Below are 26,087 nucleotides of genomic sequence, written 5' to 3'. Positions count from 1 at the left end.
AATCGCCAAACCCGCGCGCGCTAAGTCCAGAAACCTTTCCTCCCGATGAGAGCCACGGCTCCCGGATCAGCGCCACATCAAACGAACCCTCCTCAAGGGCTAGGAGGAGTTCGCTCGACCCCACTCGAACACAGTAGGAGGTTTATCTGTAGGACTCGCAGCACCATTGGGCTGTTTGTCCCCCTCAAGCACACACGCCGTGACATCGCCCTCCCCTTGCCATTTTGGTTTAGAGTATTCGAGGCCCCCATCAGCCTATCGTAACTGTTGTGCCGGGTGTTCCTCTGTGCGAGTCACAGCACCATTTGCCGGATGGTCCTCTTCTAACACCTTCGTGGTGACGTCAGCTAGCTCCACCTGCCTTTTTTCTCTTAGGCTTTTGAGGTCCTTTTCGACTTCGCCCACCTCTAGCGTGTTAGGATTTTTATCCTCGGTACTTCTTTTCCTGAGTCGCATGTAAATTTTGCCTGTGCCAAAGGACATTTTGCCAAGCTGCGTGTACAATATATCCTCCGCCTGCTTGTTTATTTGGAAGATGTAGAACTAACCTTCCTCCGTAGGCCGAGATACAGTAAGTACCTCCCAATCCTGTGTCGCTATGATCGGATTCTGGGTCTGCAGAAGTCGCAGTGTATCCTCCGATTTCATCACGCATGGTATCCATAACTTAAATTTGGGTACCGTGGGAATTTGCGCTTTATCCACCACCTCAAATCGCGCGTGCGTGCCTTGCCTTTGGAGGTTTGGAACCGCTTCCTCCAGCCACCGGAAACTCGCGATGTTGTCGCACGCTATCATCTTCACATCATTATACCATCCCGCCGAATCAAAGGTTGGAAGGGGCTTACTTGGTTGTTCCCGCATCGTCTTAAGCATTAAGCTAATAAGCTCCCTTTCTACAGATCTCCACCTTTCAGTAGTCATCTGTCCGAAATGCCTGCTACGATCAACCAGCGCCACAGTCAGTGACTGCTTTGCCACGTCACTCATCTTCTCGGGAAAAGCCGGAGTCTTGGTGTTATCTCCCTTTGGCACCTCCGAGAAAGCCGAAGTCTTGGCGTTAATTCCCTTTAGCTCTTCCGAGAAGGACGGAGTCTTAGCGTTATCTCCCTTTGGCTTTTCTCCTACTTCCGTAGTTGGAACTCCCCTCGGACTCGCAGCTTTCGAGGTAGTTGCTACCTCGCTGTTGGGGCCCATCTGTCTTAAAGCGTTGGGTCTACTTGTCTTACCTATGCGACTGCCCTGCCTCGCGGCTCTGGGACTGGGTCCTTTCTGCCTCTTGAAAGGAGGCTTGTCGCCTTTCGTCGAACGTTGCCTCTTCATTCTGCCATTTGACGCTTCTTCCTCCTCGTACCGGTTGCGGAATCGAGAGTTTCTCGCAGAAAACCTTTTGAACTGCCTTCGACCTACTTCTACCGCTTCATGGGCCCATTCCAAGCGCTCGATCTCCACTTCTGTTGGGTCGACCACCGCTCCCAATCGTTGTAAAATTCTTAGTGCTGCACGGTACTGCGACAGAGCTCTTTTACTTCCTTTGCTCCGTACCACCCTTCTCCACTCTTCTACTCCGTTTTCATTTGTGTGCTTCTCCAAAACGGAGTTCATTGAGTCTGCACTACTCTCGCTCCCCGAGTCCGACGCATCGCTTAATGCGTATTTGTGGTCCTTGGCTTGCGACTCAGTCCTCTTATCATCGTCCTTATTACAATTAGATAATGAGTATTTCATCTTGGTCGTACGACCACCTGCCCGACAAGGCGGGCTCAGCTGTCCAGTATTATATACGTGGAAAGAACCGTCCGCCACAGCAGCGCCCTTTCCCGAGGTGGCCCGGTATCGGGAAAGCTCCGTTCGAATACAGCCGAATTTATCCCCTGGCTACAAATCGTCCAATAGGCACGGTCCGGCAGTTCTTGGTCACCGAACCCCCGCCGCCCTCCTATGAGGCGAAACGGCGTGGATGTCAGTCCTTAACAGCTCCGCCTCATAGTCGGGCGCTATGGAGTTCGGCTAAGCCCTCACACCAAGGACAAGGTGCCTACCCTAGTGAGGGAACAGCTGAGAGGGCAAACGGAAAAGTTCCGAAGCATTGATCTCCGCTATCGAGAGACGTTACGGAAACGAGCATAGGAAACAGATATACCAATTAAGTTGCAATACTGCTACCAAAATGCGCATGAGACTTTGCGTCGAATGCCGAAAGTGGCAAATGCGCACGCACGCGTGGAGAAAACCAAGAGGGTGACATCGAAACGAAGCGAGCTACATACGCAAAATCAAGCGGACCTTATCAGTGCGCCTTCAACCTGGTAACTCTATCATCGACCCGATTATCACAGTGCCCTAAATCTTGGAAAAACCCGCGAAAAAAGAATTGAAACACATCACCATTTCTTCGATTTTAAAGTCACCTTCGATAGGACGAAAAGGAGCTGCCTATATGCCGCTATGTGTGAATTTGGTTTCACTGCAAAACGTATACGGCAGTGCAAAATGACGTTGAGCAACACACTCAGCTCATTCAGAATTGGTAAGGACCTCTCCGAGCCATTTGAAACAAAACGAGGTTTCAGACAAGGTGCCCCCCATCCTGCGATTTCTTTGATTTGATGATGGAGAAAATTATACTAGCTGTAAATATGACAGGCATGCCATGATGGATGGTCATAACCGTTTAAACGGTTAAGCGCAATTAAAATAAGTAAGTATTAGAAACCACTGCCCCCTTGTCCGTCCTGATGTCTATTTTTTTTAATTTTTCCCGAATTATTTAATAAAATAAAAATTGCTTTAAAAATATTTTCATACATTGAAAAGCATTGAGGGAAATATCCGCGCATTGGTTAATTTTTTGTATCTCTATAAATAGAACAAAGCAAATACCAGTTTCTTTGAAACCGCGAACAAAAAGCAAAACTTTGAACATGATAATACACGAAGTATGCAAAAAAAATGCAAGGAAGGCAGCTGAAATAGGTTAACAAAAATTAAGCCATGACGTGGCTGAATATGTTTGTAACAGTTCAAACTTCGTAGGAGTGCGGGTTCGAGTCCCACTCCTGCGAGAAAAGGCTTTGAAGAGATTTGCAAGTTGTAATGGAAACACCCGTGGTGTGGTGGTAACGGAGTAGCCCCTCGGCAATGAATTGACAAGCTGTGAGGACCCAAATCCAGCGGCTTTTGAGCACACACATTTGAACCTATAAATATTTGTCATATCTTATTTGAGCATTTATTAATCATATTTGAATTACAAATTATATATCATTTTTGAACCACCCTAATTTATATGGCACTGAATTTATATCAGTACATATAGCATGTAAAACATATAAAACTGAATTATATAAATTGAGTTTACACACACAAAATAATCATTTTTTGAAACGCCCTAATATACATATTTATTATTTCGCAAAAACATAATTTTCTCTGCCCGCATACGGCAAATATTCTGGTTGGATATTATATTTTGCATTAAGATCAACGAACCTGCTGGAATTCTAAACAACGATGGGAATACAGCAACACAATAAGCTCCCACTGCAAGAGCACCAAAAACGTACAAACATACGTATCCAAAGAAATTGCAACCAAGCACAACAGGCATTGAAGCGAGCCGTCAAGGCGGACATCGCAAAACCAGGAAACAAAAAAACCGCAATGTACTAGAAAGACGTCACCTCGGGATACCAACAACACAGCATGGGTACTAGGTAGCCATCAGCATTACACTTGCAAGTTACTTACGAAGGGCAACCATCTCGTTGACAACAACAAGGCATAATAAGCAAGCAGCAGAGGGAAATTGAAAGTTAACTATGCTAACTGGAGATGCGTACCAATGAACTCGCATGCTAAGGGGAAGTCCAGGGGAAATTACTACATATGTAATTTAGAAATAAATACATATATGCAAGAAAATAATTGAATATATGGGTAGAACAATACTGTTAAACGTAGGATACCTTATGTAAATAAATATAATAAGTAAGCGTGGACAAGTATAAAAGGGCGAGAAATTTTGCGAATTTGAGTAGTAGCCAGCTAGGTATAGTAGCCTACTAACGCCTTGTTTAGCGGTGAATATGACTCCTAGGATTTTTTCATCTCACGAGATCTTTATTTTAGTAACTTTGGGAGGTTTTCCAATCCCATCGTTAGAGGGATTGTGGTGGTTTTTCCACCTCCGCAACCTTCAGGAAGAGCAGGATATCTTTAAGTTTTATACTCGGTAGGGGTTTTACCACTCCACCGAAGATCACATAGGGGAATTCAGAGTAGACGCGCACGATGGGAACGGTAACCTGGGTATATTACCTCAACCGCGACGAGCTGGTGAAATATACCACGGAGTTTGAAGTGGAGAGCCCAGGGACGGTATAAGAGCTACGGAAACGCTTGTCGAACTTTATCCAGGCACAGAGCAACGACTCAGCGTTTGAGACACGTTTTGAAGAGCTAGCTCTTCAACATACCCGGCCGGCCAGGCCACCAACACCAACACCAAACAACAACGAATTAGTAGTGCCCGGCGGCAGCGGCCCCGCACCAAAAGTTATAAATCAGACGGCGGATCCAAGAGGAAGTTTGCAAACGCCGATATGCGCCACGTACCAGCAGGTGTCGCACGCAAACGTAATGGACCGAGTACGTAAGTGGGGGTTGAAGTACGACGCCGGTAAGGAGCCACTTAGTTTCATTGAGCGGGTGGATGAGCTGGCCGACAGTTACGAAGTTGGTCGCGATTCCATCCCACGAGCGTTACCTGAGTTGATGAAGGACAATGCCTTGGTGTGGTACCGGAACAGCAACAGGCATTGGCAAGTGGGAAGCCTTCAAGAAGAACTTTCTAAAATTTTTCCTCAGCTCGAGGTATTTCGAGCAGCTAGATGATGAGATCCGGCAGCGTGTGCAACGAGCGGGTGAGCAGTTTAAATATTACGTTTTATCGTTACAGCACTCATGCGTCACGCTGACTACAACGGCGAGCAGAAGCTGAACCGGATTTACAAAAGTGTTAACGAGAATACCAGCTTTACATCAAACGGAGCGAGTTCATCAGCCTATAGGAACTGGTAAGCATGGCCGAAAACTACGAGAACATCATACCGGAGAAAAAACCGCTGAGCCCAGCGGCGAAACCTTTTGTGCCGCGACGGCCAGCCGAGCATTTTCACTATATCCAAGAAGATGAGAGACAAGGAGATGGGAGACAGGAGGCGCAACGACAAGCCAGCACGCCAGAGCATGCGACGATACCACACCAAGGGCCCATCGATCCCCGAAACGCATGCAGGCTATGCGGGAAAGTGGACACTACGCACATGGGTGTCGCAACGAACGAAGAGATTTCTGCTGACAGTGTGGCCGAGTAAGTATACTAACGCGTGACTGCTGTCGTGGACAGCAGGGAAACGGGCAGAGACCCCATCGGTATCGAGGGGTGGCGTCTCAACAAACCCAACCTCGTACTCAGTAAGCACATTTAGGCAGAGCCAAGGGCGAATCTTGGCTGCATTAACCCTGGATGGAGAAGAAGTCATAGCGTCAGTAGATACGGGGGCGACACGAAGTTTCATCAGCGAGAAGACAGCGGCGAAAATAGACGTACGGAGGTTCAAGCAGATACAGACACGAGTGGTGATGGGCGATGGCAGCGCAACATGGATAGCGGAGGGAGTGGACGTAGAGGTAAAACTGGGGGATCAGGAGCATCAGAGTTAGTTGTTAGTTCTACCTGGGTTAGTCGACAGCGTGGTGATCGGGACAGGCAAAGGCAAAATTTGAGCTGAGGTGTGGCAACGAAACAACAACGCTACGAGCAGATGGAGGCCGAAAGTAGCGCAAGTATCGAGAAAGACGTGAGGAGTGGCGTGGCGGTGAGTACCTTTGTGATTTGAGATGTGTAGCCACTCCCAAGAATACAACATATGTTGGATAGAATACGTAGCGCGCGTTTTATCAGCAGTCTGGATCTCAAAAATGGTTATTGGTAAATCCCGATGGAAGAAGATAGCAAGAAGTATACAGCATTCACCGTGCCCGGCCGAGGGTTGTATCAATGGAAAGTGTTGCCGTTCGGTCTACATTCTGCTCCGGCTACGTTTCAGCGAGCACTCGACCGTGTTATTGGCCCAGAGTTGGAACCAAATTCGTTTGCCTACCTGGATGATATCATTATCACCAGCACAACCTTGGAAGAGCACATAAAGTACCTAGTAGAAGTATTTCGGCGGCTACGGTGGGCGAATATGAAGATCAACCCAGAGAAATATGAGTTTTTAAGAAAAGTTTGAAATATCTAGGCCACGTCGTCAGCGAGGAAGGAATACACAAGGATCCCGACAAAGTTGCGGCTATAAAGGAGCTGACGCCACCACACACCATAAGAGAGTTAAGGCGATTTCTGGGGATAGTTTCATGGTACAGGAGGTTCGTACCCGAAACAAGTTGCGCATACACTGACGTCAATGTTGAAGAAGGGAAGTAGGTGTAAATGGTCCGAAGAACAACAGGCGGCATTCGAAGCGTTGAAGAATGCACTAATACAAGCACCGGCACTAGCTCGCCCAGATTTTACTAAAAGATTTCGATTACAGATGAACGCGAGCGATTATGGTCTCGGAGCAGTTCTCACACATGGGTTGGATGACGAGGAGCGAGTGATAGCGTATGCTAGCCGCCGGTTGAATAAAGCCGGGATGAACTACTCACCAACTGAGAAGGAATGTTTAGCAATCGTGTAGGCAATGAGGAAAATGAGACCGTATTTAGAAGGATGTAATGTCACGGTGATAACCGATCACCTGGCTTTGAAATGGTTGAACGCGATCGAAAGTCCGTCAGGCCGGATCGCTAGATGGGCGCTCGAGTTACAACAGTATTCGACGTACAGTATAGGAAGGGTAAGATGAACGTGGTTGCAGATGAACTGTCGAGGCAGCCCCTGGAGGAACAGCAGCTCCTGCCTTGGGCGGTGCCACTTTCCTAGATGTTCTGGTCTCCGCGAAAGCAACCCCCCGACGGGTTTCATTGCGCTATGTTGCCACGTCGCTAACCCAATTACACCGGGTACCCCAATGCTTACCCAAGGACGTCCAGTCCCACGGCCACAACAGCAGTTGCGTCCTAGCCTTTCACAACCCAGGCGTAGTCACCCATCTCTTACTCCTAGAGTGACGACGTCTCCCCGTCACAGCAAGATCTGCTCTGCAGACCGGTTCTGGGTATAATGTCGACAGAAAAGATCGTGAGAACGGAAATGGAGGCGGCCTCGCGTTTATCTTACCCCACTCAGTGCAATATCATTTATTTGATCCCGATATCGGCCGCAGGTACAGTGTCTTAGAACGTTAAGGCTTATCTGTCCGGCCGGGCAAAGCAAACCTAGAAATCATCAACATCTACTTCCCTCCTGCCACCTGTTTTCCCAGTGGATACCGCCCTAACATCAGCGCCCTCAATGCCCATCACGATCTATGGCATTCAAACTTGCAGTCAGACAGTAGGGGTGAGATGTTGGCGGATCAAATAGAAGAAACGAGGTTCTGCACAATAAACGTAGATGCACCCATACGTATGGTAGGAAGCTGTCACAGTTCGCCGGATATATCTATCGTGAGCGCAGGACTCATAAACTGCGTCAACTGGCAGCCGATGGTAACATTGGCATCCGACCACCTGCCTATACTTATTTCGCTCGAGCGTACCGCCGACTTCATTGTCACAGGAAAACGCCCTTTCATAAACTTTAAAAAGGAAAAGTGGGACGAATACAAATCCTTTACAGAGAACCGCTTTGCTACCCTCCCAATCCCGACTGATGCTCGCAAGGGGAGCGTGCTTTCCGCAAGGTCATTGAATCCGCCTCGGCTCGCTTCATTCTCGCCGGTAGAATTCCCGAAATTCGGCCTCACTTTCCGGCGGAGGGCGCAAATTTAGCGAGAGAACATGACCTTATAAGACAGCTCGATCCCGGCGACCCCCAAATAAGGGATATAAACCAACGCATCAGATTGCTTGTGGATGAATACAAGCGGGCGAAATGGGAGGAGCACCTAAGCGGTTGTAACCTCTCTGCCGGTGTAGGTAAACTTTGGTCCACTGTAAAGTCCCTATCGAATCCGTTTAAGCACAATGACAAAATTTCCATCGCCTTTGGCGAAAAAGTGCTTTCGGGTGCAAAAAAAGGCGCAAGCGCTTTCTGCCGACAATACATAATGCATTCTACGGTCGACAAAGATAGACAGAGGGCCAACAGACACGCACATAAGCATAAATTCAGCGCGTCTCCGATTACCATCACCGCCAAAGAGGTTGAGGATGCCATCGGTCACGCTAAACCATCCAAAGCAGTGGGCCCATACGGCATAGCCACGCCAATGCTTAAAAGCCTAGGGAAAGAGGGTTTCAAATATTTAGCGCATGTCTTCAATCTGTCTCTTTCCACCTTTGTTATTCCCGAAAAATGGAAAATGGCCAAGGTGTTCCCGCTACTAAAGCCTGAGAAACCAGCTAACATAGGAGAGTCATATCGCCCGATATCTGTTCTAGTAGCCAAGACGCTTGAAGCCATTTTGCTCCCCTACTTCAAAGCAAATTTACAGCTAGCCTGTCTTCAGCATGGCTTTAGGAAACTTCATAGCACCACCACCGCGCTAAATGCCATTAGCACCCAGATAAATTATGGTTACATCAGAAGCCCCACCATAGAACAGTACTCGTTGCGCTAGACCTATCAAAAGCTTTTGATGCGCTCAACCATGGCACGTTACTGCAAGACTTGGAAGGGTCTACCCTTCCCCCATGTCTTAAAAGGTGGACCGCAAATTATCTGGGTGGTCGGCAGGCATCGGTGCAGTTCAGAAACGAAACATCAAAGCCAAGAAGAATTAAACAAGGGGTGCCACAGGGTGGTGTCCTATCCCCACTTTTATTTAATTTCTACATATCAAAACTACCTTCGCTACCGGATGGAGTTACTATCGTTTCTTACGGCGATGGCTGCACAATAATGGTCACAGGCCCTGGCCCACAGATCGATGAGCTTTGCAACAGAATAAACGGCTTCCTCCATGATCTCTCCACTTTTTTCGCCTCGCGAAACCTGGCATTATCGCCGAATAAATCATCCGCGACCTTATTTACAACTTGGTGGTCCCATATGTCGACCATTTTGAACATCCACGTCGATGGCACGACGCTACCGACTGTCCCACACCCCAAAATCTTAGGTGTGACGTTTGATCAGGATCTACATTTTGGTGAGCATGCACCCGCAATTGTACCGAAAATCAGAGCCGTAATAAAATCCTCAAATCTCTTGCTGGCAGTATTTGGGGAAAAGATATAGAAACACTCATTACTACTTACAAAGCAATTAGCCAGCCGATTGCATGCTACGCGTCCCCTATATGGTCGCCAAGCTTAAAACTACTCACCGGAGGAAGCTACAGGCCTGCCAAAATACTGCTCTCAGAATCGCAACGGGATGTCTTCTTATGTCCCCGGAGCACCATCTACATAATGAGGTGCGAATACTCCCCATCAGGGAGAGAAATGAGATGCTAACCAAACAGTTCCTGTTGAATACCCAGAAACCTGTGCATCTCAACAGGTATCTGATTAATGAGCCAACACCGCCTAGGGGCTTAACGAGTCATCTCCGTAAGCATTATGAGGAAATACGGCACCTGAAAACTCAACCGTATGAAGCCAAAAAACACAAGCAGGTCTTCAGTGAACTCCACAAACATGCGTCTAACCTTAATGCCGGGAATTGCCCGGTGAATCGAGTACTCAAAGAACAATACCCAAAACTTGCGGAGGAGGAACGCACTCTACCCAGGGAAACACGAGTCACTCTAGCTCAACTTCGATCTGGATACTGTAACAGGTTAAACTCTTACCTATCCAGAATCAACCCCGACATACAAAATGTATGCACCGCTTGCTATGTGTCCCCCTTGTTGAAACAGCAAGTTTCCTTGGACTCCCGTTAGAGGACATTGACAATTTGTGATCGGCCGCACCTATTGGATGGGGCGAAGCACTGCTACTACAACAACAACAACATGCGGTACCATGGAAGTTATGCGTGTCGTCATTGGAGAGGCGAAGAGTGCTTAACGAGATTCACGACACACCAAGCGCAGGACATATGGGAATACGGAAATCCATCGCGCGTGCTATGATGTGGTATTACTGGCCGGGGATGTTCAGGGACGTACGGAAGTACGTGCAACAGTGCCACGCATGCCAAGTCTACAAACCCAGCCAGCAACAAGCTGCAGGTAAGATGCTCACGCAGATTTCAGATGAAACTTTTGCTACCGTTTGTGCAGATTTCGTTGGACTACTTCCTCGTTCGAAGCATGGTAATACAATGGCATTAGTTTCCGTGGATCGATTCTCGAAATGGGTAGAGGTCATAGCAATACGGAAGGCAACGACGGAAAATCTGATCAGGGGAATGAGAGAGAGGATTTTGGCACGATTTGGAGCACAAAAAGTTCTAATAACAGACAATGGAGCACAGTTCACGAGCAGGCATTTTAAGAAATTTTTACAAGAGGCTGACATAAATCACCTGCTAACGGCACCCTACACACCGCAAGAGAACCCGATGGAGAGAGCGAATCGTAACATCAAAAGGATGATAGCGCAATTCACTGGGAAGGATCATAAGACATAGGATGAGTTGTTGCCAGAGATGACACTAGCACTTAACACGAGCGTATGCGAGTCAACAGGCTACACTCCAGCATTTGTGGTACAGGGTAGGGAACCGAGGATGCCCAACGCCCTCTACGATGAGCAAACATTTGATACAGGCGAGGAGAAGGTGTCTCTCAGTGAAAAGATGGCGAAAATGAAAGAGGTATATCAGATGGCACGTCGTAGACAACAGCAAGCATCAGCGGAACATGCAAGGCATTATAATTTACGTAGGAGACAGTGGCAACCGGCGGTGAGCGACTTGGTACTAGTAAAAGAGCATCAGCTGTCCAAGGCAGTGGACAACTTCGCAGCAAAGTTAGCACCAAGATACAGTGTGCCTCATCGTGTAACGAACTTCGTATTGCCCGTAATCGTCGAGCTAGTCAAGGTGGATAACGGCAAAAGAAGGACGGCACATATAAGCGAGCTAAAAGCATACCATCAGGCGACAGTCGAAGAAGAAGCAAGTCCGGAAGCAGAAAGAAGAATACGTTCACCCCGCGAGCGTGGTAAGTCAAAAGCGTCCTGCCAAGCCCCGAATGGGGGCTTCACCGAAATTCCCATCGGGGAACAAACGAGACGTCCGACAACGATAGCAACAACACAACACGTACCATCATCGGCATCGTGTAGTAGAACCCCGAACCAACATTTCACCAAAATATCCACCGAGGAACACACAGAGCAACTGGCCGTAGTAAGAGCAACGCCACGCGCGTCAACATCGCAAGCAGTCCAGGTCACGGATGAAGATCAGGCGGATTACAGCACGGTAGCGATATGTGGTTCATTAGCACAATTCAGGTGCAAATGGTTTCAGAATCGAACGCGCAGACATAATCAACAATCAATAGGTGGTAGATGGAGACCGGAGTGGGTGGCACACAGCACAAACGCAAGCCCGAACCCTGGGCAACGGGATCCAGACGGCGATGAACTACGCCAACCACATAGCCACCCAATAGTATAACCTGATGACCGAATTCTGCATAACATTTCATTTTAGCACAAGGCCCAGATCGTGAGAGATTACCCCATAAAGAACGCAAGCGTTGACCGCTACGAGAAATTTTACAATGGTGACAGTAAGTCACATTGCGGCAGATGAGGAGAGAGCGTGAGGACCCAAATCCACCAGCTTTGGCCAACCGAACCGGGATCGAACCCCTCCCCGAAGAACCCGTAACAGACATCAGGGAGCACGTACAGGTGGTAAAGACGAAGTGGCGAAATAGGACGTTCCATCGGAATGTAGATGGTCACCCTTATAGGGTGAGGATCAGCAGGACAGGCCTGGTAACAGTAACCCTGCCTGCGGCAGGTGAGGGGAGAGTGTGAGGACCCAAATCAACCGGCTTTGGAGCACACACATTTGAACCTATAAATATTTGTCACACCTTATTTGAGCATTTATAAATCATATTTGAATTAAAAATTATATATCATTTTTCGAAACACCCTAATGTACATGACAATTAATTTATATCAGTACATATAGCATGTAAAACATATGAAACTGAATTATATAAATTGAATTTACACACACAAAATCATCATTTTTTGAAACGCCCTAATATAAATATTTATTATTTCGCAAAAACATAATTTTCTCTGCCCGCATACGGCAAATATTCTGGTTGGATATTATATTTTGCATAAAGATCAACGAACCTGCTGGAATTCTAAACAACGATGGGAATACAGCAACGCAATAAGCAACACACATAAGCTCCCACTGCAAGAGCACCAAAAACGTACAAACATACGTATCCAAAGAAATTGCAACCAAGCACAACAGGCATTGAAGCGAGCCGTCAAGGCGGACATCGCAAAACCAGGAAACAAAAAAACCGCAATGTTCTAGAAAGACGTCACCTCGGGATACCAACAACACAGCATGGGTACTAGGTAGCCATAAGCATTAAACTTGCAAGTTACTTACGAAGGGACCAACTCGTTGACAACAACAAGGCACAATAAGTAGGCAACAGAGGGAAATTGAAAGTTAACTATGCTAACTGGAGATGCGTACCAATGAACTCGCATGCTAGGAAGTAGTCCAGGGGAAATTACTACATATGTAATTTAGAAATAAATACATATATGCAAGTAAAAAATTGAATATATGGGTAGAATAATACCGTTAAACGAAGGATACCTTATGTAAATATATGTAATAAGTAAGATTTATTGTTGCGGGATAACTGTCCACCTACTCGTGGACAAGTATAAAAGGGCGAAAAATTTTGCGTATTGGAGTAGTAGCCAGCTAGGTATAGTAGCCTGCTAACGCCTTGTTTAGCGGTGAATAAGACTCCTGGGATTTTCCATCTCACGAGTTATTTATTTCAGTAACTTTGGGGGTTTTTCCAACCCCATCGTTTGAGGGATTGTGGTGGTTTTTCCACCTCCGCAACCTTCAGGAAGAGCAGGATATCTTTAAGTTTTACCAACTCCACCTACTGGGAGAAAGAAGTGGTTCTCCACCTCCGCTTTCTTTACGAATAGGTTGAAATTTTAGTTTAAGCGTAGTCCCGGTGGGGGTTTTCCCAACCCCATCGGCGTAGAACCGACTGTGGTTTCCCACCTCCGTCGCCGTAACTTTAGGGGTAGTTTTGCAGTTGATTTGAATAATATAAACTCTTTATAACGTTTAAACAACAAACAGGATTTTCTCTTTAAAAGGAGACGACAGGGTTTCTTCTCTATTCCCACAGGGATCCTGGACGGACTGGGCATACCTCGACGTAAGGAAAAGTCCGTCACAAAGCACTCCAAGTGTATTATGAAAAGCGTCTCGGGGAAAACTCATCTGCCTTACAGATGTCGTTCAGAGTTGGGACGGGACCCGCCAATTTTTAGGAAAAATTAAATGGAGCACGACGCAAATTGGAAGACCAGATCGGCCTAAAATCTCTTCTGAGGTTATTTGCAACTTACCTTTATTTATTTTATAATCGAAAGAGATGTCGCCTGGGCCGTCTTGATGTCAAGTTGCTTAAATTTTTCCCAAATTGTTTTATAAATTAAAAAAGATGTGTGCTAAACGGTCCAGAGACCGTGAAAGTTAAAAAATGGTCGGACCTTAGAAATTTCGCTCTCGTGGATTAAGGACCTTCCCGATAACCCAGAAACCTGAACCTCTGAACATAACTTCGGGACCTTTACGTTGTAATACTTAGCCTAAAAAAAGTTTTCTAGATGAGACAGGGATATTTATAACTAGGACTTTCCTCAACCGCGCTGCTTCGCTGTAGCACTAAATGCCGCACAAAACTTTGTCCATGAGGCTCTCCTCGCCCTGTGAATTTCTCGCTTGTAGATCCTCATCAGATCCCTGTACTCGTAACTGTAACCTTTGCCCCCGTAAACATTTCTTTTACCTGTCTTCTATGATGATACAGCTCTCTGCTCCAAAATGGCGGCTTTGCTTCTCCTCTGGATTTTCTTAGGGGACAAGCTCTGTTGTACGTACACATAAGCGTCTTCGACAGGAAGTTATTGGATTCCTCCAGTTCAAATTTTTGCTTTTAAAGTTTCTGGAATTTGCTCCAGTTCGTTGGCCTACCTTACTGTGTGGGAGGTTTAGCTGTAAGACTTGCGGCAGCATTACGCTGTTTGTTCCGCTTCAACACATTCATCGTGAGGTCTACGTCCTCCTCCTGCCTTTTTGGTTTAAAGCTTCAAATGTCCTCTTCAACCTCTCCCGCTTTTTGCATGTTACGATTGTTATCACCGGGACTTCTCTTATCGAGGAGTGAATACTGCGTTGGATGTTCCTTTGTACGACTAGCAGCACCATTTGGCTCTTTGATTCAAGAATCTCTACGGGAAGTTACTCAAACAGCTGTCGCAAGATTCCATCTGATGTAAATGGACTTTCTAAATATCTCGATCAGTGTCGCATCTTGAAAACTTGTTCATCCTAAATACTATAACCTAATAGAGTGTGAAGCTTCGTTCATAGTTGCATGTTTCCAGGTTATCGGGAAGTTCCTTAAAACTTAAAAGCAAAATTTCAAAATTCTTAAGGTATTTTGAAAATTCACGATTCCTTGATCACCAAGCGAAATTTTTTTTCGTTATGTTGCTTTGCCATGTGAAGTATTTTATTAGTTTCAGGAGTCTAGCTATATGGGAAGTTACCCAAATAGTTGTCGCATGATTCCACATGTTCTGTTTACAGCTTCAGTTTAAAACTGCTGGGTTATCAGGAAGTTTCATAAAACTTAAAAGCAAAATTTCCAAGTTTGGACGATTTTTGGAATTTTCATTTTCCCTGGACTACCTAGCCAAATTTTGTTTCCCTTATGGGGCCCTGACGTTTTTAAGGTCAAGAATATAGCTCTACGCGAAGTTACTAAGCTAGCTGTCGCAAGATTCCGCATGATGTAAATGGACTATCTAACTACCTCGATCCCTGTCCCATCTAACAAAGTATTTTTTATCCTAAATATTACAACCTTATAGAGGCCGAAGCTCTATTCAAAGTTTTAGGTATTTGGTTTTTTGGAAGTTCCATAAAACTCAAAAGCAAAATTTTTAAGTCACTAAAATTTGCGGAAAAACATGAAACGAATCTTATATAAATAAAGTAAACAGGTACCATACTTATTAGACATGAGTACATATATGGTTTTTAAAACCACCCCCAACTTGTTTTTGGAAATGGCAACGCTGCAGGTATAATGACAAAGAAACAAAACAGATGTGAAAAATCAATAATTTTGTTAACGTCATAGGTATATGCACCCACACGTACATACAAAAAAAATTAAGTGAACACAAACAGCTATTCATTCTTAACAATATGGCTTATCAACGTAACGGTTAGAAAAATTATAATACAAAAAATATATTGAAATCTAATGAAACTTATTAGTAAATGCATTTTGTCTACTTTCAGGCACTTTTCGTTTTATATTGATAGCCACTTTATTGATTGGTATTCATCAGCATGCCAATGCTTTTAATTCGATGTCAAAGGAGAACATCTTTGCTGATGTTTTACTAGCAGAATTACTAAATCGTATGGATAAAGATATTAATCCAGCGCAAAATTATTTCGATTTTTCTGATGAATTGCCGAAAAATGTTGATTTGGTGTCCCGTTCATCAAAGACCAACAATGGACATGGTGAATATGGGTACCGTGCCATGTTTGGGTCACATCCGTCCATACGTGATCAAGAGTATCTGCAGCATAGTACGCTTTGGGGCCATCAATATATAAATGGAGGAATGGCTGAAATGCCAAATCGTTTCCCAGCTATTAAGAGCGATTCTACTTTACCGGCTTATTGTAATCCACCTAATCCCTGTCCATATGGTTATGACGAGAGTCAAGGTTGTATTTTAGATTTTGAGAATACAGCGATATTTAGTCGGGAATTTCAAGCTGCACAGGAGTGTACTTGCGATAATGAACATATGTTCGATTGTGCAGGTGAGGACAGCAATGCTAGTACCAATGAGATGACTTCTACCATGGAAAAATTTTTGATGCATCAATTTCAAAATGATAACGGTATTGACAACTCCAATGCAGTCGTTAAGAAATTTTATGGATTTGCTGGTGGAAATGGGGGATTAAGGAATCCATTTTTGCAGGGCGAAAAGCTTCCCATAGCTGCAAAAAAAGGTGATGACATCCGGGCATAAATTTAAAGCAAGAAAAGCCAAGAATCAGTGCCGAGGTTAAGCTAGATATATACGTCAATTTCACTTCAACCACAGTGTACCATATAATGATAATTTTCAAATGTGTTATGCTGTAAACACAATATCGCTCGTCTTGCCAAAAAAATTGAGTTCAATCAAGTACATGAAAATAAACACAACCATCGCCCGACGGTGGTGATGGAAATAAATTGGGGTACTTTTTAATATAAAAATTTGTTACATTAACCATATTTCCATATCAGGACTGTGAGCATAACTTTATACGTATATATTTTACTATTGAAAATTTAGAGATATTTCATATTTTTTATTTTTTATGTTTATTTCAATTTTCAGTTTGTTGAATTCATGGCAGAACCATACAAGGTGGCAGCATGGTGACATACCTACAAACATAAATAAAAGTTACATGTACATACTTTGGTTTTGTAAATTCGATGGACTAATGCCATAATCGTACTGCGCCGGAGGTTGATGTATCAAATCAAATAAAAAATACAAATCAGCTGTCCCGTGCTGCCACCTTGTTTAATTCCACCATGGTTGAATTGCTCATGACTCCAGGTTGTCTTTCTTGTGTTCCAGTCACCTTCTAAGTTTTTCGAAATTCCAGTGAAATAGGCAATTTTGGCTAAGGTAGTATTGTTGAATTCCATACAAAGCAAAACCGAAAAATTAATAATGAGCGTAAATACATACCTAAATTTTATGATGTGGTAAATTACCACGGCCAAATTTAAAGGGACTGTGCGCAGCCTAAATCAATCGCCCTTAAATAGCGCCGGGCGGTGACGTTGCTTGCTTTAAAAAATATGACACAATAAAAGTTTGTTTAAGTTTTTTGAAACAAAATGATTGATTTTTTCAAATCAAAACTAATTAATCTCTACATTAAATAAAATTGTAACAGGTCGATATATGTAGGTTCGTTGAAGTTATTTAATGATAATTGATAGGAGTGGTCATTATTAGACCCTCTGAGCCTAGCGCGTACCGAGGGGACATACCAAAAATTATAGTAACAAGGTAAAAATTCCATGATGGATGGGTTTCGGGATCCGTCCGGCATACCGTCGGGGTAATTTCGGGAATGTTTCTGTATTATTTCGGGATCATTTGCGTACCCCTCAGAGATCAATTCTGGATGGTTTTCGGGATCCGTCCGGGATAATTTCTGAACGATTTTCGGGATACATCCGGGATCCCGTCGGAGTTATTTCAGGACTTTTTCGGGTCTATTCCGGGATCATTTGGGGATCCTTGCGGTATAATTTCTGGATGACTTTCGGGATCCCGTCGGGGTAATTTCGGGATTTTTTGGGGATTATTTCTGGATGGTTTTCGGGATCCCGTTAAGGTAATTTCGGGGCTATTTCGGGATGATTTTAGGGCCCTTCCGGCATCATTTCTGGATGATTTTCCCGATCCGCCCGGGATCCCGTCAGGATCATTTCAGAACTTTTTCGGTACCCTTCCGGTATCATTTCTGGATGGTTTTCGGGATTCTTCCGGAATCCCGTCAGGGTCATTACAGGACTTTTTCGGGACTATTTCGGGATCATTTAGGGACCCTTCAGTTATCCTTTCTGGACGGTTTACAGAATCCCGTCGGGATAATTTCGTGACTTTTTCTAGATTATTTCGGGTTCATTTGGGGAGCTTTCCGGCATCAGTTCTGGATGGGTATCGGGATCCATATGGGATCCCGTCAGGGCCATTTCGGGATCATTTGGGGAGTCTTTGGGGATCATATCTGAATATCCTTTCGGGATCATGGATGGTGTTCGGGATACGTCCGGGATCCCGTCGGGGTCATGTCGTGAGTTTTTCTGGACTATTTCAAGATCATTTGGCGACCCTTCCGAGATCATTTCAAAATCCGTCCGAGATCCCGTCACGGTCATTTCGGAACAATTTGGGACTATTCCGGGATCATTTGGGGATCCTTCATGTATCATTTCTGGATGGCTTTCGGGATCCCATCAGTGTTATTTCGGGACTTTTTCGGCTTGCGCTGCTTTTATACTCTCGGTTATCTCGTTCGCCAATTCTCCCAAGGTTTAGTCGTTTCACGATCCTATGTTCTAGAATAGCTGCACCTCATGCTTGGTTACCCAGATATATACATGTATATTTGTAGTTTCTGCTTTTCTTCTAGCCATATGCATGTGTATATGTGAGTAACTCCTTCTTCTCTTAGCTGATGACTACATATGTGTATGTGGGATATCACTTCACTTCGAGCTACTGGTTATGTGTGTGGAATGTTCTTCGTTGCCTTGTACATAAGTATCGCTGCTTGCTGTTTTCGTTGTTGTGATTATTTACTAAGAGCATAGTGATTTCAACATTCGCCACAATATGTACCTCCAAGGAGAATAAGATCGGATTTCTCTTCCAATTGTGTGGTGGTAGGCGAACACGCTACTACTACTACTTCCGCCTGAAAGACATTACAGTGAGTTGGCAGCTTGTACGATCTTTTTAGTTCCTTGTCTGTAGATACACAACACCGCAAACGCTACCCCTTTTGTTAGATTGAACTCTACAAAAAATCGTGCGATTAATCCCTAAACTGAATGGTCTGCGATGGATCTCTTCGTCTAAAATGAGGTATAGATTATCACCTCTAGTCGCTTTCAGACACAATCGAGATTAGTCAGTTTGAAATTTCTCTAGCCAGTTTTAAGAAAAAATTAAAAAAAAACGGCAACATAACGTGTAAAATAAAAAAAAAATTAAATGAAATTGCAGCCAATTACACTGTACAACAAGATTTTTAGTAATTGATGAAACCTACAAAATTGGAAGCTCTATCCCTCTCGTATCAAAACCTCATACCAGGTTTTTGGCCTATAGGTCTGGTTTTTATTTTATTTGAGTTTATAATTTTTAACCCCTCTATGTATAGGGGTTAAGTGAGGAAAACTTGATAAAATGAAGCAATTTGTTACAAAATAGTGGCTAAATTAATGTTTTTGGCCCAATTCATTTTTGATTGTTATTTTTACATAAAACTTACGATAGATGACGCTGTGGTACAATTTTTCAAAATTTTAAACAATTTTTCATGGAAAAATAATATTTGAATAGCTTTTAAGTAGAAATAGTAGCAATTGCTTACGAAATGTGTGTTAAAGTACCTAATGTTTTTAGGGTCGAGCAACTCATTTTTGACATTAATCTTTTAATAAATCTTACGATAGGTGGTGCTGCGGTAAAATTTTTCTTATATTTTCATTGTAAAATTGGAAGTTTTAGATACATTGGCGGCTTCAGTTTTGAATTCTCTGCAGATTGAACAGCAAATAAATGGTCGATTTCATTTTCCATCAAGTTGGATTGTTTTTTGAAGAAATCCATAGTTTTGCAACATCCATGACAGGTCTAATTTGTAGCCTTTATACCACGTGCCGGATGTCGTTTTTGATGTCCCTGGTGCTTCATCATCAACATCAACTGAAAAAATATACAATAAACCTAAAGTAATTTTTCCCATTCCACTATTCTCCTGGCAACATTAACATAAATACAGAATAAAAAATTTTTAAGTCAAAAAAGTTTTGAAATAAAATAGTAGTCAGTGTCTAGCTAAGCTGCTCCAGTCCGAACTTAGTTCAAAAAATTCAGAGAAAATGCAGAAAAAGGTTTTTTAAAAAAGGGAGAACGTACAGATGTAGCGCATGACGCGAGTTTTATTTTTTTGTGGCAGAAAAATTCTCCTGTCTTGCAGCTTGCAGTTTCACAACAATAATCTACCATGTTAAATAAAAAGAATACATCAACAGACCCTAGCGCAGTAATAACGATTTGTCTCATGTGTTTGCCACCTACAGTCACAGCTAGAGATCGGCAATATAAGGGAAAATAATCAAATATTTACTGAAAATATGATACAATAATATTTATTCAATATTTTTTTATTTTGATTTTTTTGATTTAAAAATTGCAATATGATGATTTTTCTTTTCATACTGTGATTTTCCATGTACATACAGGGTGTCCCACAGTCAACAACCAATATTTTAGGAGTTTGTAGTTTTCAAAATTCTAAGATAATTTTCCCTTTGCCATTTTTCAAATTACTCAAAATTAAAAAAGTTATTCAAGCTTAAAGTTTAAACAATAAATGCGCTGTCTTTACAAGTGGAGGTCGAATTCACAGACCAAACTTTTCCCAAATTTTCTTCATATTATTCTAGGTCGCACAGTCCTTTGCTACTTTTCGCTATGAACTGCATAAGGACGTTTTTCGGGTTTACTCTATTCTTCAAACACGCTTTTTCTATTTTTTCCAATTTTTGAGACCTATTTTGGTTTTGGATTAGGGCATTAAACTAGACAATTACAATTTTTTGTGATATATATTTAACATATCTACAATGTAAAGAGCAAAACTCATATTTATTAACCGTTAACAATATTTTTGAATTAGTCCAAACGCAAAACCTTCAATATCTCGATACGTGAACAATTGGACTTGTGCCACTTTCAAAAATAACGGCTCATATATTACATTCATTTTCAATGAGCAAGATTCGTAAATACTCACCGATAATTTCATTCTCTTTAAATTGAGGAGAACTGTCTCCATCGTCGTTATTCGCTTTTATAGCTTTTTTGGAATCGTCCTAAACACATACGAAAACAGACAATTTGCTTTATCGGTGAATTACAGGTGTCAAAAAAATGTATCAGTGAAATATATACTTACTCTCTTCAGGTCATTATTTCCTTTGTTTTGATCTTGATTCGTCGAGGTCTTCAAATCAACTTTTTTTAACCACTTATCAAGAGTCGACATCTCATTGCAGTTTCTCAATTTCTTTGCAAGTAGCAAGTAACTGAATGACGAAAATTTAACAAACGAGAGTCAACAATAAATAAACGTCAGTAAACAGAATTGACACAACGAAGCATGTAAACAGCTGACTGCAACACAATACGATACAATACCCTGCTAGACACCTGACAGTCAACTGACTGATCAACTGACTGGCATGGCTGCTATTTACATCATGATTTACCATCATGTTCTTAATGGCAATATTCTAAAGCTGACCGGTATGGTCAGTCATGTCTAGCAGGGTACAGTCGTTGGCTGCACATTTCATATGTTGAAAAGGCGCGTTGATTCAGATATCAAATAAAATACGAGTCTTCTCAAAATCGACGTTACAAAAAAAAAAACATCGTTTGCATTAAATGCATAAAATTGCTACACTAACACTACATGTAGAAGAAGTGCTTTAATTTGCTCCAAACCAATGTTCCTCGTTCACGTGTATAAATATCATAAAATCGCCTATTAAGAAGACTCGGAAGACTTTTCTTTTCGTCCTTCTCTTCTTACTTTCAACTGGTTCCCGTTCTACGCGTTTCTTTTATACTACAGTAGGTTCCGAGTCAGCATATAATCTTTTCAGACTCGCGCATGTATGTCGGTAGAGTATCGGTGTGGGGGGATGGGGGGGGGGGGGGGTGTTCGAGGAGATATTTTTCTTTTGGCCACCTAGTGAAAAATTCTTAAAAAATGCCCTGCAACCACATATGACATGTGTATCAAATGGAAGGTATTAAAGAGTATTTTAAGAGAGAGTAGGCCCATAGTTCTATGGATGGACTCCATTTAGGGATATCGCCATAAAGGTGGACCAGGGCTGACTCTAGAATTTGTTTGTACGATATGGGTATCAAATGAAAGGTGTTACTGAGCATTTTAAGAGGGAGCGGGCCTTAGGTCTATCGGTGGACGCCTTTTCGAGATATCGCCATTAAGGTGGGCCAGGGGTGACTCTAGAATGTGTTTGTACGATATGGGTATCAAATGAAAGGTGGTAATGAGTATTTTAAAAGGGAATGGGCTTTAGTTCTATAGGTGAACGAATTTTCGAGAAAAGGGAGTGATCCTCAGTTCCATAGGTGGACGCCGTTTCGAGATATCGCCATAAAGGTGGACCAGGGGTGACTCCAGAATGTGTTTGTACGATATGGGAATCAAATGAAAGGTGTTACTAAGCATTTTAAGAGGGAGTGGGCATTAGGTCTATAGGTGGACGCCTTTTCGAGATGTCGCCATTAGGGTGGGCCAGGGATGACTCTAGAATGTGTTTTTACGATATGGGTATCAAATGAAAGGTGGTAATGAGTATTTTAAAAGGGAGTAATCCTTAGTTCTATAGGTGGAAGCCTTTTCGAGATATCGCCATAAAGGTGGACCAGGGGTGACTCTAGAATGTTTGTACGATATGGGTATCAAACGAAAGGTGTTACTGAGCATTTTAAGAGGGAGTGGGCATTAGGTCTATAGGTGGACGCCTTTTTGAGATATCGCCATTAGGGTGGGCCAGGGGTGACTCTAGAATGTTTGTACGATATGGGTAAATAACGAAAGGTGTTACTGAGCATTTTAAGAGGGAGTGGGCATTAGGTCTATAGGTGGACGCCTTTTCGAGATATCGCCATTAGGGTGGGCCAGGGGTGACTCTAGAATGTGTTTGTACGATATGGATATCAAATTAAAGGTATTAATGAGGGTTTTAAAAGCGAGTGACCCTTAGATGTATATGTGAAGGCGTTTTCTCGATATCGACCCAAATGTGGACCAGGTTATCCAGAAAATCATCTGTCGGGTACTGCTAATATATTTATATATGCAATACCACTAACAGTATTCCTGCCAACATTCCAAAAGCTGTTGATTTCGCCTTATAGAACTTTTTCATTTTCTTCTACTTAATATGATAGGTGTCACACCCACTTTACAAAGTTTTTTCCAAAGTTATATTTTGCGTCAATAAACCAATCCAATTACCATGTTTCATCCCTTTTTTCGTATTTGGTATAGAATTATGGCATTTTTTTCATTTTTCGTAATTTTCGATTCCGATAAAGTGGGCGTGGTTATGGTCGGATTTCGGCCATTTTTTTATACCAATATAAAGTGAGTTCAGATTAGTACGTGGACTAAGTTTAGTAAAGATATATCGGTTTTTGCTCAAGTTATTGTGTTAACGGCCGAGAGGAAGGCCAGACGGTGGACTGTGTATAAAAACTGGGCGTGGCTTCCACCGATTTCGCCCATTTTCACAGAAAACAGTTACCGTCATAGAATCTATGCCCCTACCAAATTTAAGAAGGATTGGTGAATTTTTGTTCGACTTATGACATTAAAAGTATTCTAGACAAACTAAATGAAAATGGGCGGAGCCACGCCCATTTTGAAATTTTCTTTTGTTTTTGTATTTTGTTGCATCATATCATTACTGGAGTTGAATTTTGACTTAATTTACTTATATACAGTAAAGATATTAAATTTTTTGTTAAAATTTGAATTTAAAAAAAAAAAAATTTTTAAAAAGTGGGCGTGTTCTTCATCCAATTTTGCTAATTTTTATTTAGCACATATACAGTAATAGTAGTAACGTTCCTGCCAAATTTCATCATGATATCTTCAACGACTGCCAAATTACAGCTTGCAAAACTTTTAAATTACCTTCTTGTACAAGTGGGCGGTGCCACGCCCATTGTCAAAAATCTTACTAATTTTCAATTCTGCGTCATAACGTCAACCCATCTACCAAGTTTCATTGCTTTATCCGTCTTTGGCAATGAATTATCGCATTTTTTCGGTTTTTCGAAATTTTCGATATCGAAAAAATGGGCGTGGTTATAGTCCGATATCGTTCATTTTGAATAGCGATCTGAGATGAGTGCCCGCGAATCTACATACCAAATTTCATCAAGATACCTCAAAATTTACTCAAGTTAACGTGTTAACGGACAGACGGACGGACGGACGGACGGACGGACATGGCTCAATCAAATTTGTTTTCGATACTGATGATTTTGATATATGGAAGTCTATATCTATCTCGATTCCTTTATACCTGTACAACCAACCGTTATCCAATCAAAGTTAATATACTCTGTGAGCTCTGCTCAACTGAGTATAAAAAGGAAAACAAATGTATCACCGCCAAATAAATGTCCAGCAGCTTGGCCTGTGCCGTTAGTTTTGCTGCTGCTTGATTATTACGTAGACACATATGCAGCTATATTTACCTGGCAGTTCCATTAAACAACTCATTTATGTCGAATTTTAAACTATGGTTTTCAAACACACTTAATATTAATTGTTTTAGTGCAAAATCAGTTTTAAAATACGAAAAAATTCTTTTGAATAAAAACTTTTGATTTTAAATTAGTAAAACAACTGAAATCATGGAAAAATATTTGTTAATTTGGTATTAGTGATAGAACGATACGAGTACTGAGTGACTAGTTTCGATACTTATCCAAAAAATGCTCGAGTATTTCGTACTCAATGCTTTTTTTAAAGTACTGAGTAAGGTTGCGATAATTTACCCTGATAATTTTCCCCGATACTTTACTAAGTACCGATCATATACATGTATAAGATCAACAAAGCTCAGTCCTGTAACCCATAACTTGAGCATAAACTGAGATCGTTGACGATGCGGTAAAAGCCCCGCATTTAACTTAAGCCGACTTTTTGATAAAGGTGGAATGGGAGAGGATATCTTGCTATTGTTGTTGTTTTAACGATAGAGACACTCCCGATGGTTTTTGAGAGTGTTAGTGATGTTGACGGTCCTTTACAGGATATAGATCCGGTGAGTTCCGGTAAAAAGCTCCATTGAGGTACTAGCCCGACCATCACGAGAACAATTAATATGACCACATTAAACCTTCTAAGAGAAGAAAATTTTGCAAGATGTAAATCAAAAGCCGTTGATAATACTTTGCAATTTGACTTTGGTATTATAGATATGTAAATCCGATTTAATGTTCGTGACGTTTCTCTTTAAATGTATCCTTAATATATATTTAAGAGCACAGAAATGTGTATATAATACGGTTTCGTCCAAACTTAAACATCTTTATTTGTTTTCTACTAATTTCAAAACATAGGATCTCATTTAAAAAAAACAGTTTCTTCACTTTTGGTATAAATTCCGAAGTACTCACTTGGATCAAGTATACTCGATACCTTTTACTGAGTATGAGTACTTGCATCGATACTTTGATCCGAGTATTTTATATGAGTACCTGTATCGATACTTTTTTCTAAAAGTTATGCTGCTTAGCATGCAACGACACATTTGTTTTGCGTAGTGTAAACAGGTGTGTTTTAAATCTAGCAGCGCAACAATTATGTTATTGGTCTTTATAGTTAAAAAAGTAATAAAATCGGTAAGAATCAACGAGCGGGCCCGACTTTACCCGTACTCGAACAAAGAAGACTTGTTCGATAGTGCCCGTAGGGTTACGAAGAGAATCTTTCCAATAATATCAGTGGCGGTACAAAAGGGACCTGTCCGACACTAACCATAGGGGTACAAAGAGGGTCTGTTTGACAGTGCCCCTTCAGGTTTTTTGTGTCCAATTTTTGATAAAGTCTCTACCGGCGTTGGTAAACAATAGCCAAATCTGGTTCCTTCGAAGTCGTGGTGGGATAAACATTTTGTGGTGCTAGCCACTTTGTGGTGGATATACAGGATTTGAATTTTGAAGCCTTGCAAAGTTAGTTTTATACGCATAGAACTCTATAAGGCAGTTCAGGCTTTTGTGCAAATGGTCTAGCATCATAGCATTCCAAATCTGTGTAGCAATTTTTTATATAATACTTTTTTATACAATACAACTACTACTAACAAAAT

General features: G+C 42.3%; 1 protein-coding gene across 2 annotated transcripts in view; it reads left to right on the top strand.

The window, feature by feature from the left end:
- The window catches only part of 7B2 (Secretogranin_V domain-containing protein 7B2), a 240,206-nt gene extending 223,614 nt beyond the window's left edge, over positions 1 to 16,592 (top strand). Inside the window, exons 1-3 of one of the 2 annotated variants that reach the window (XM_067791362.1) lie at positions 15,388 to 15,405; positions 15,465 to 15,551; positions 15,629 to 16,592. In XM_067791362.1, coding sequence (XP_067647463.1) covers positions 15,533 to 15,551; positions 15,629 to 16,383 — 774 coding nt within the window. In that variant the 5' untranslated portion in view covers positions 15,388 to 15,405; positions 15,465 to 15,532 and the 3' untranslated portion in view covers positions 16,384 to 16,592. Of the gene's footprint in view, positions 1 to 15,387; positions 15,406 to 15,464; positions 15,552 to 15,628 lie in introns of those variants that run through there. The other variant, XM_067791364.1, reaches the window with a different exon arrangement.
- The last annotated feature ends 9,495 nt before the right edge of the window (positions 16,593 to 26,087 follow it).

This window comes from Eurosta solidaginis, chromosome 5 (genome assembly GCF_040869045.1).
Source record: "Eurosta solidaginis isolate ZX-2024a chromosome 5, ASM4086904v1, whole genome shotgun sequence".
Lineage (NCBI taxonomy): Eukaryota > Metazoa > Arthropoda > Insecta > Diptera > Tephritidae > Eurosta > Eurosta solidaginis.
This window is presented reverse-complemented; position numbering and strand designations above follow the sequence as displayed.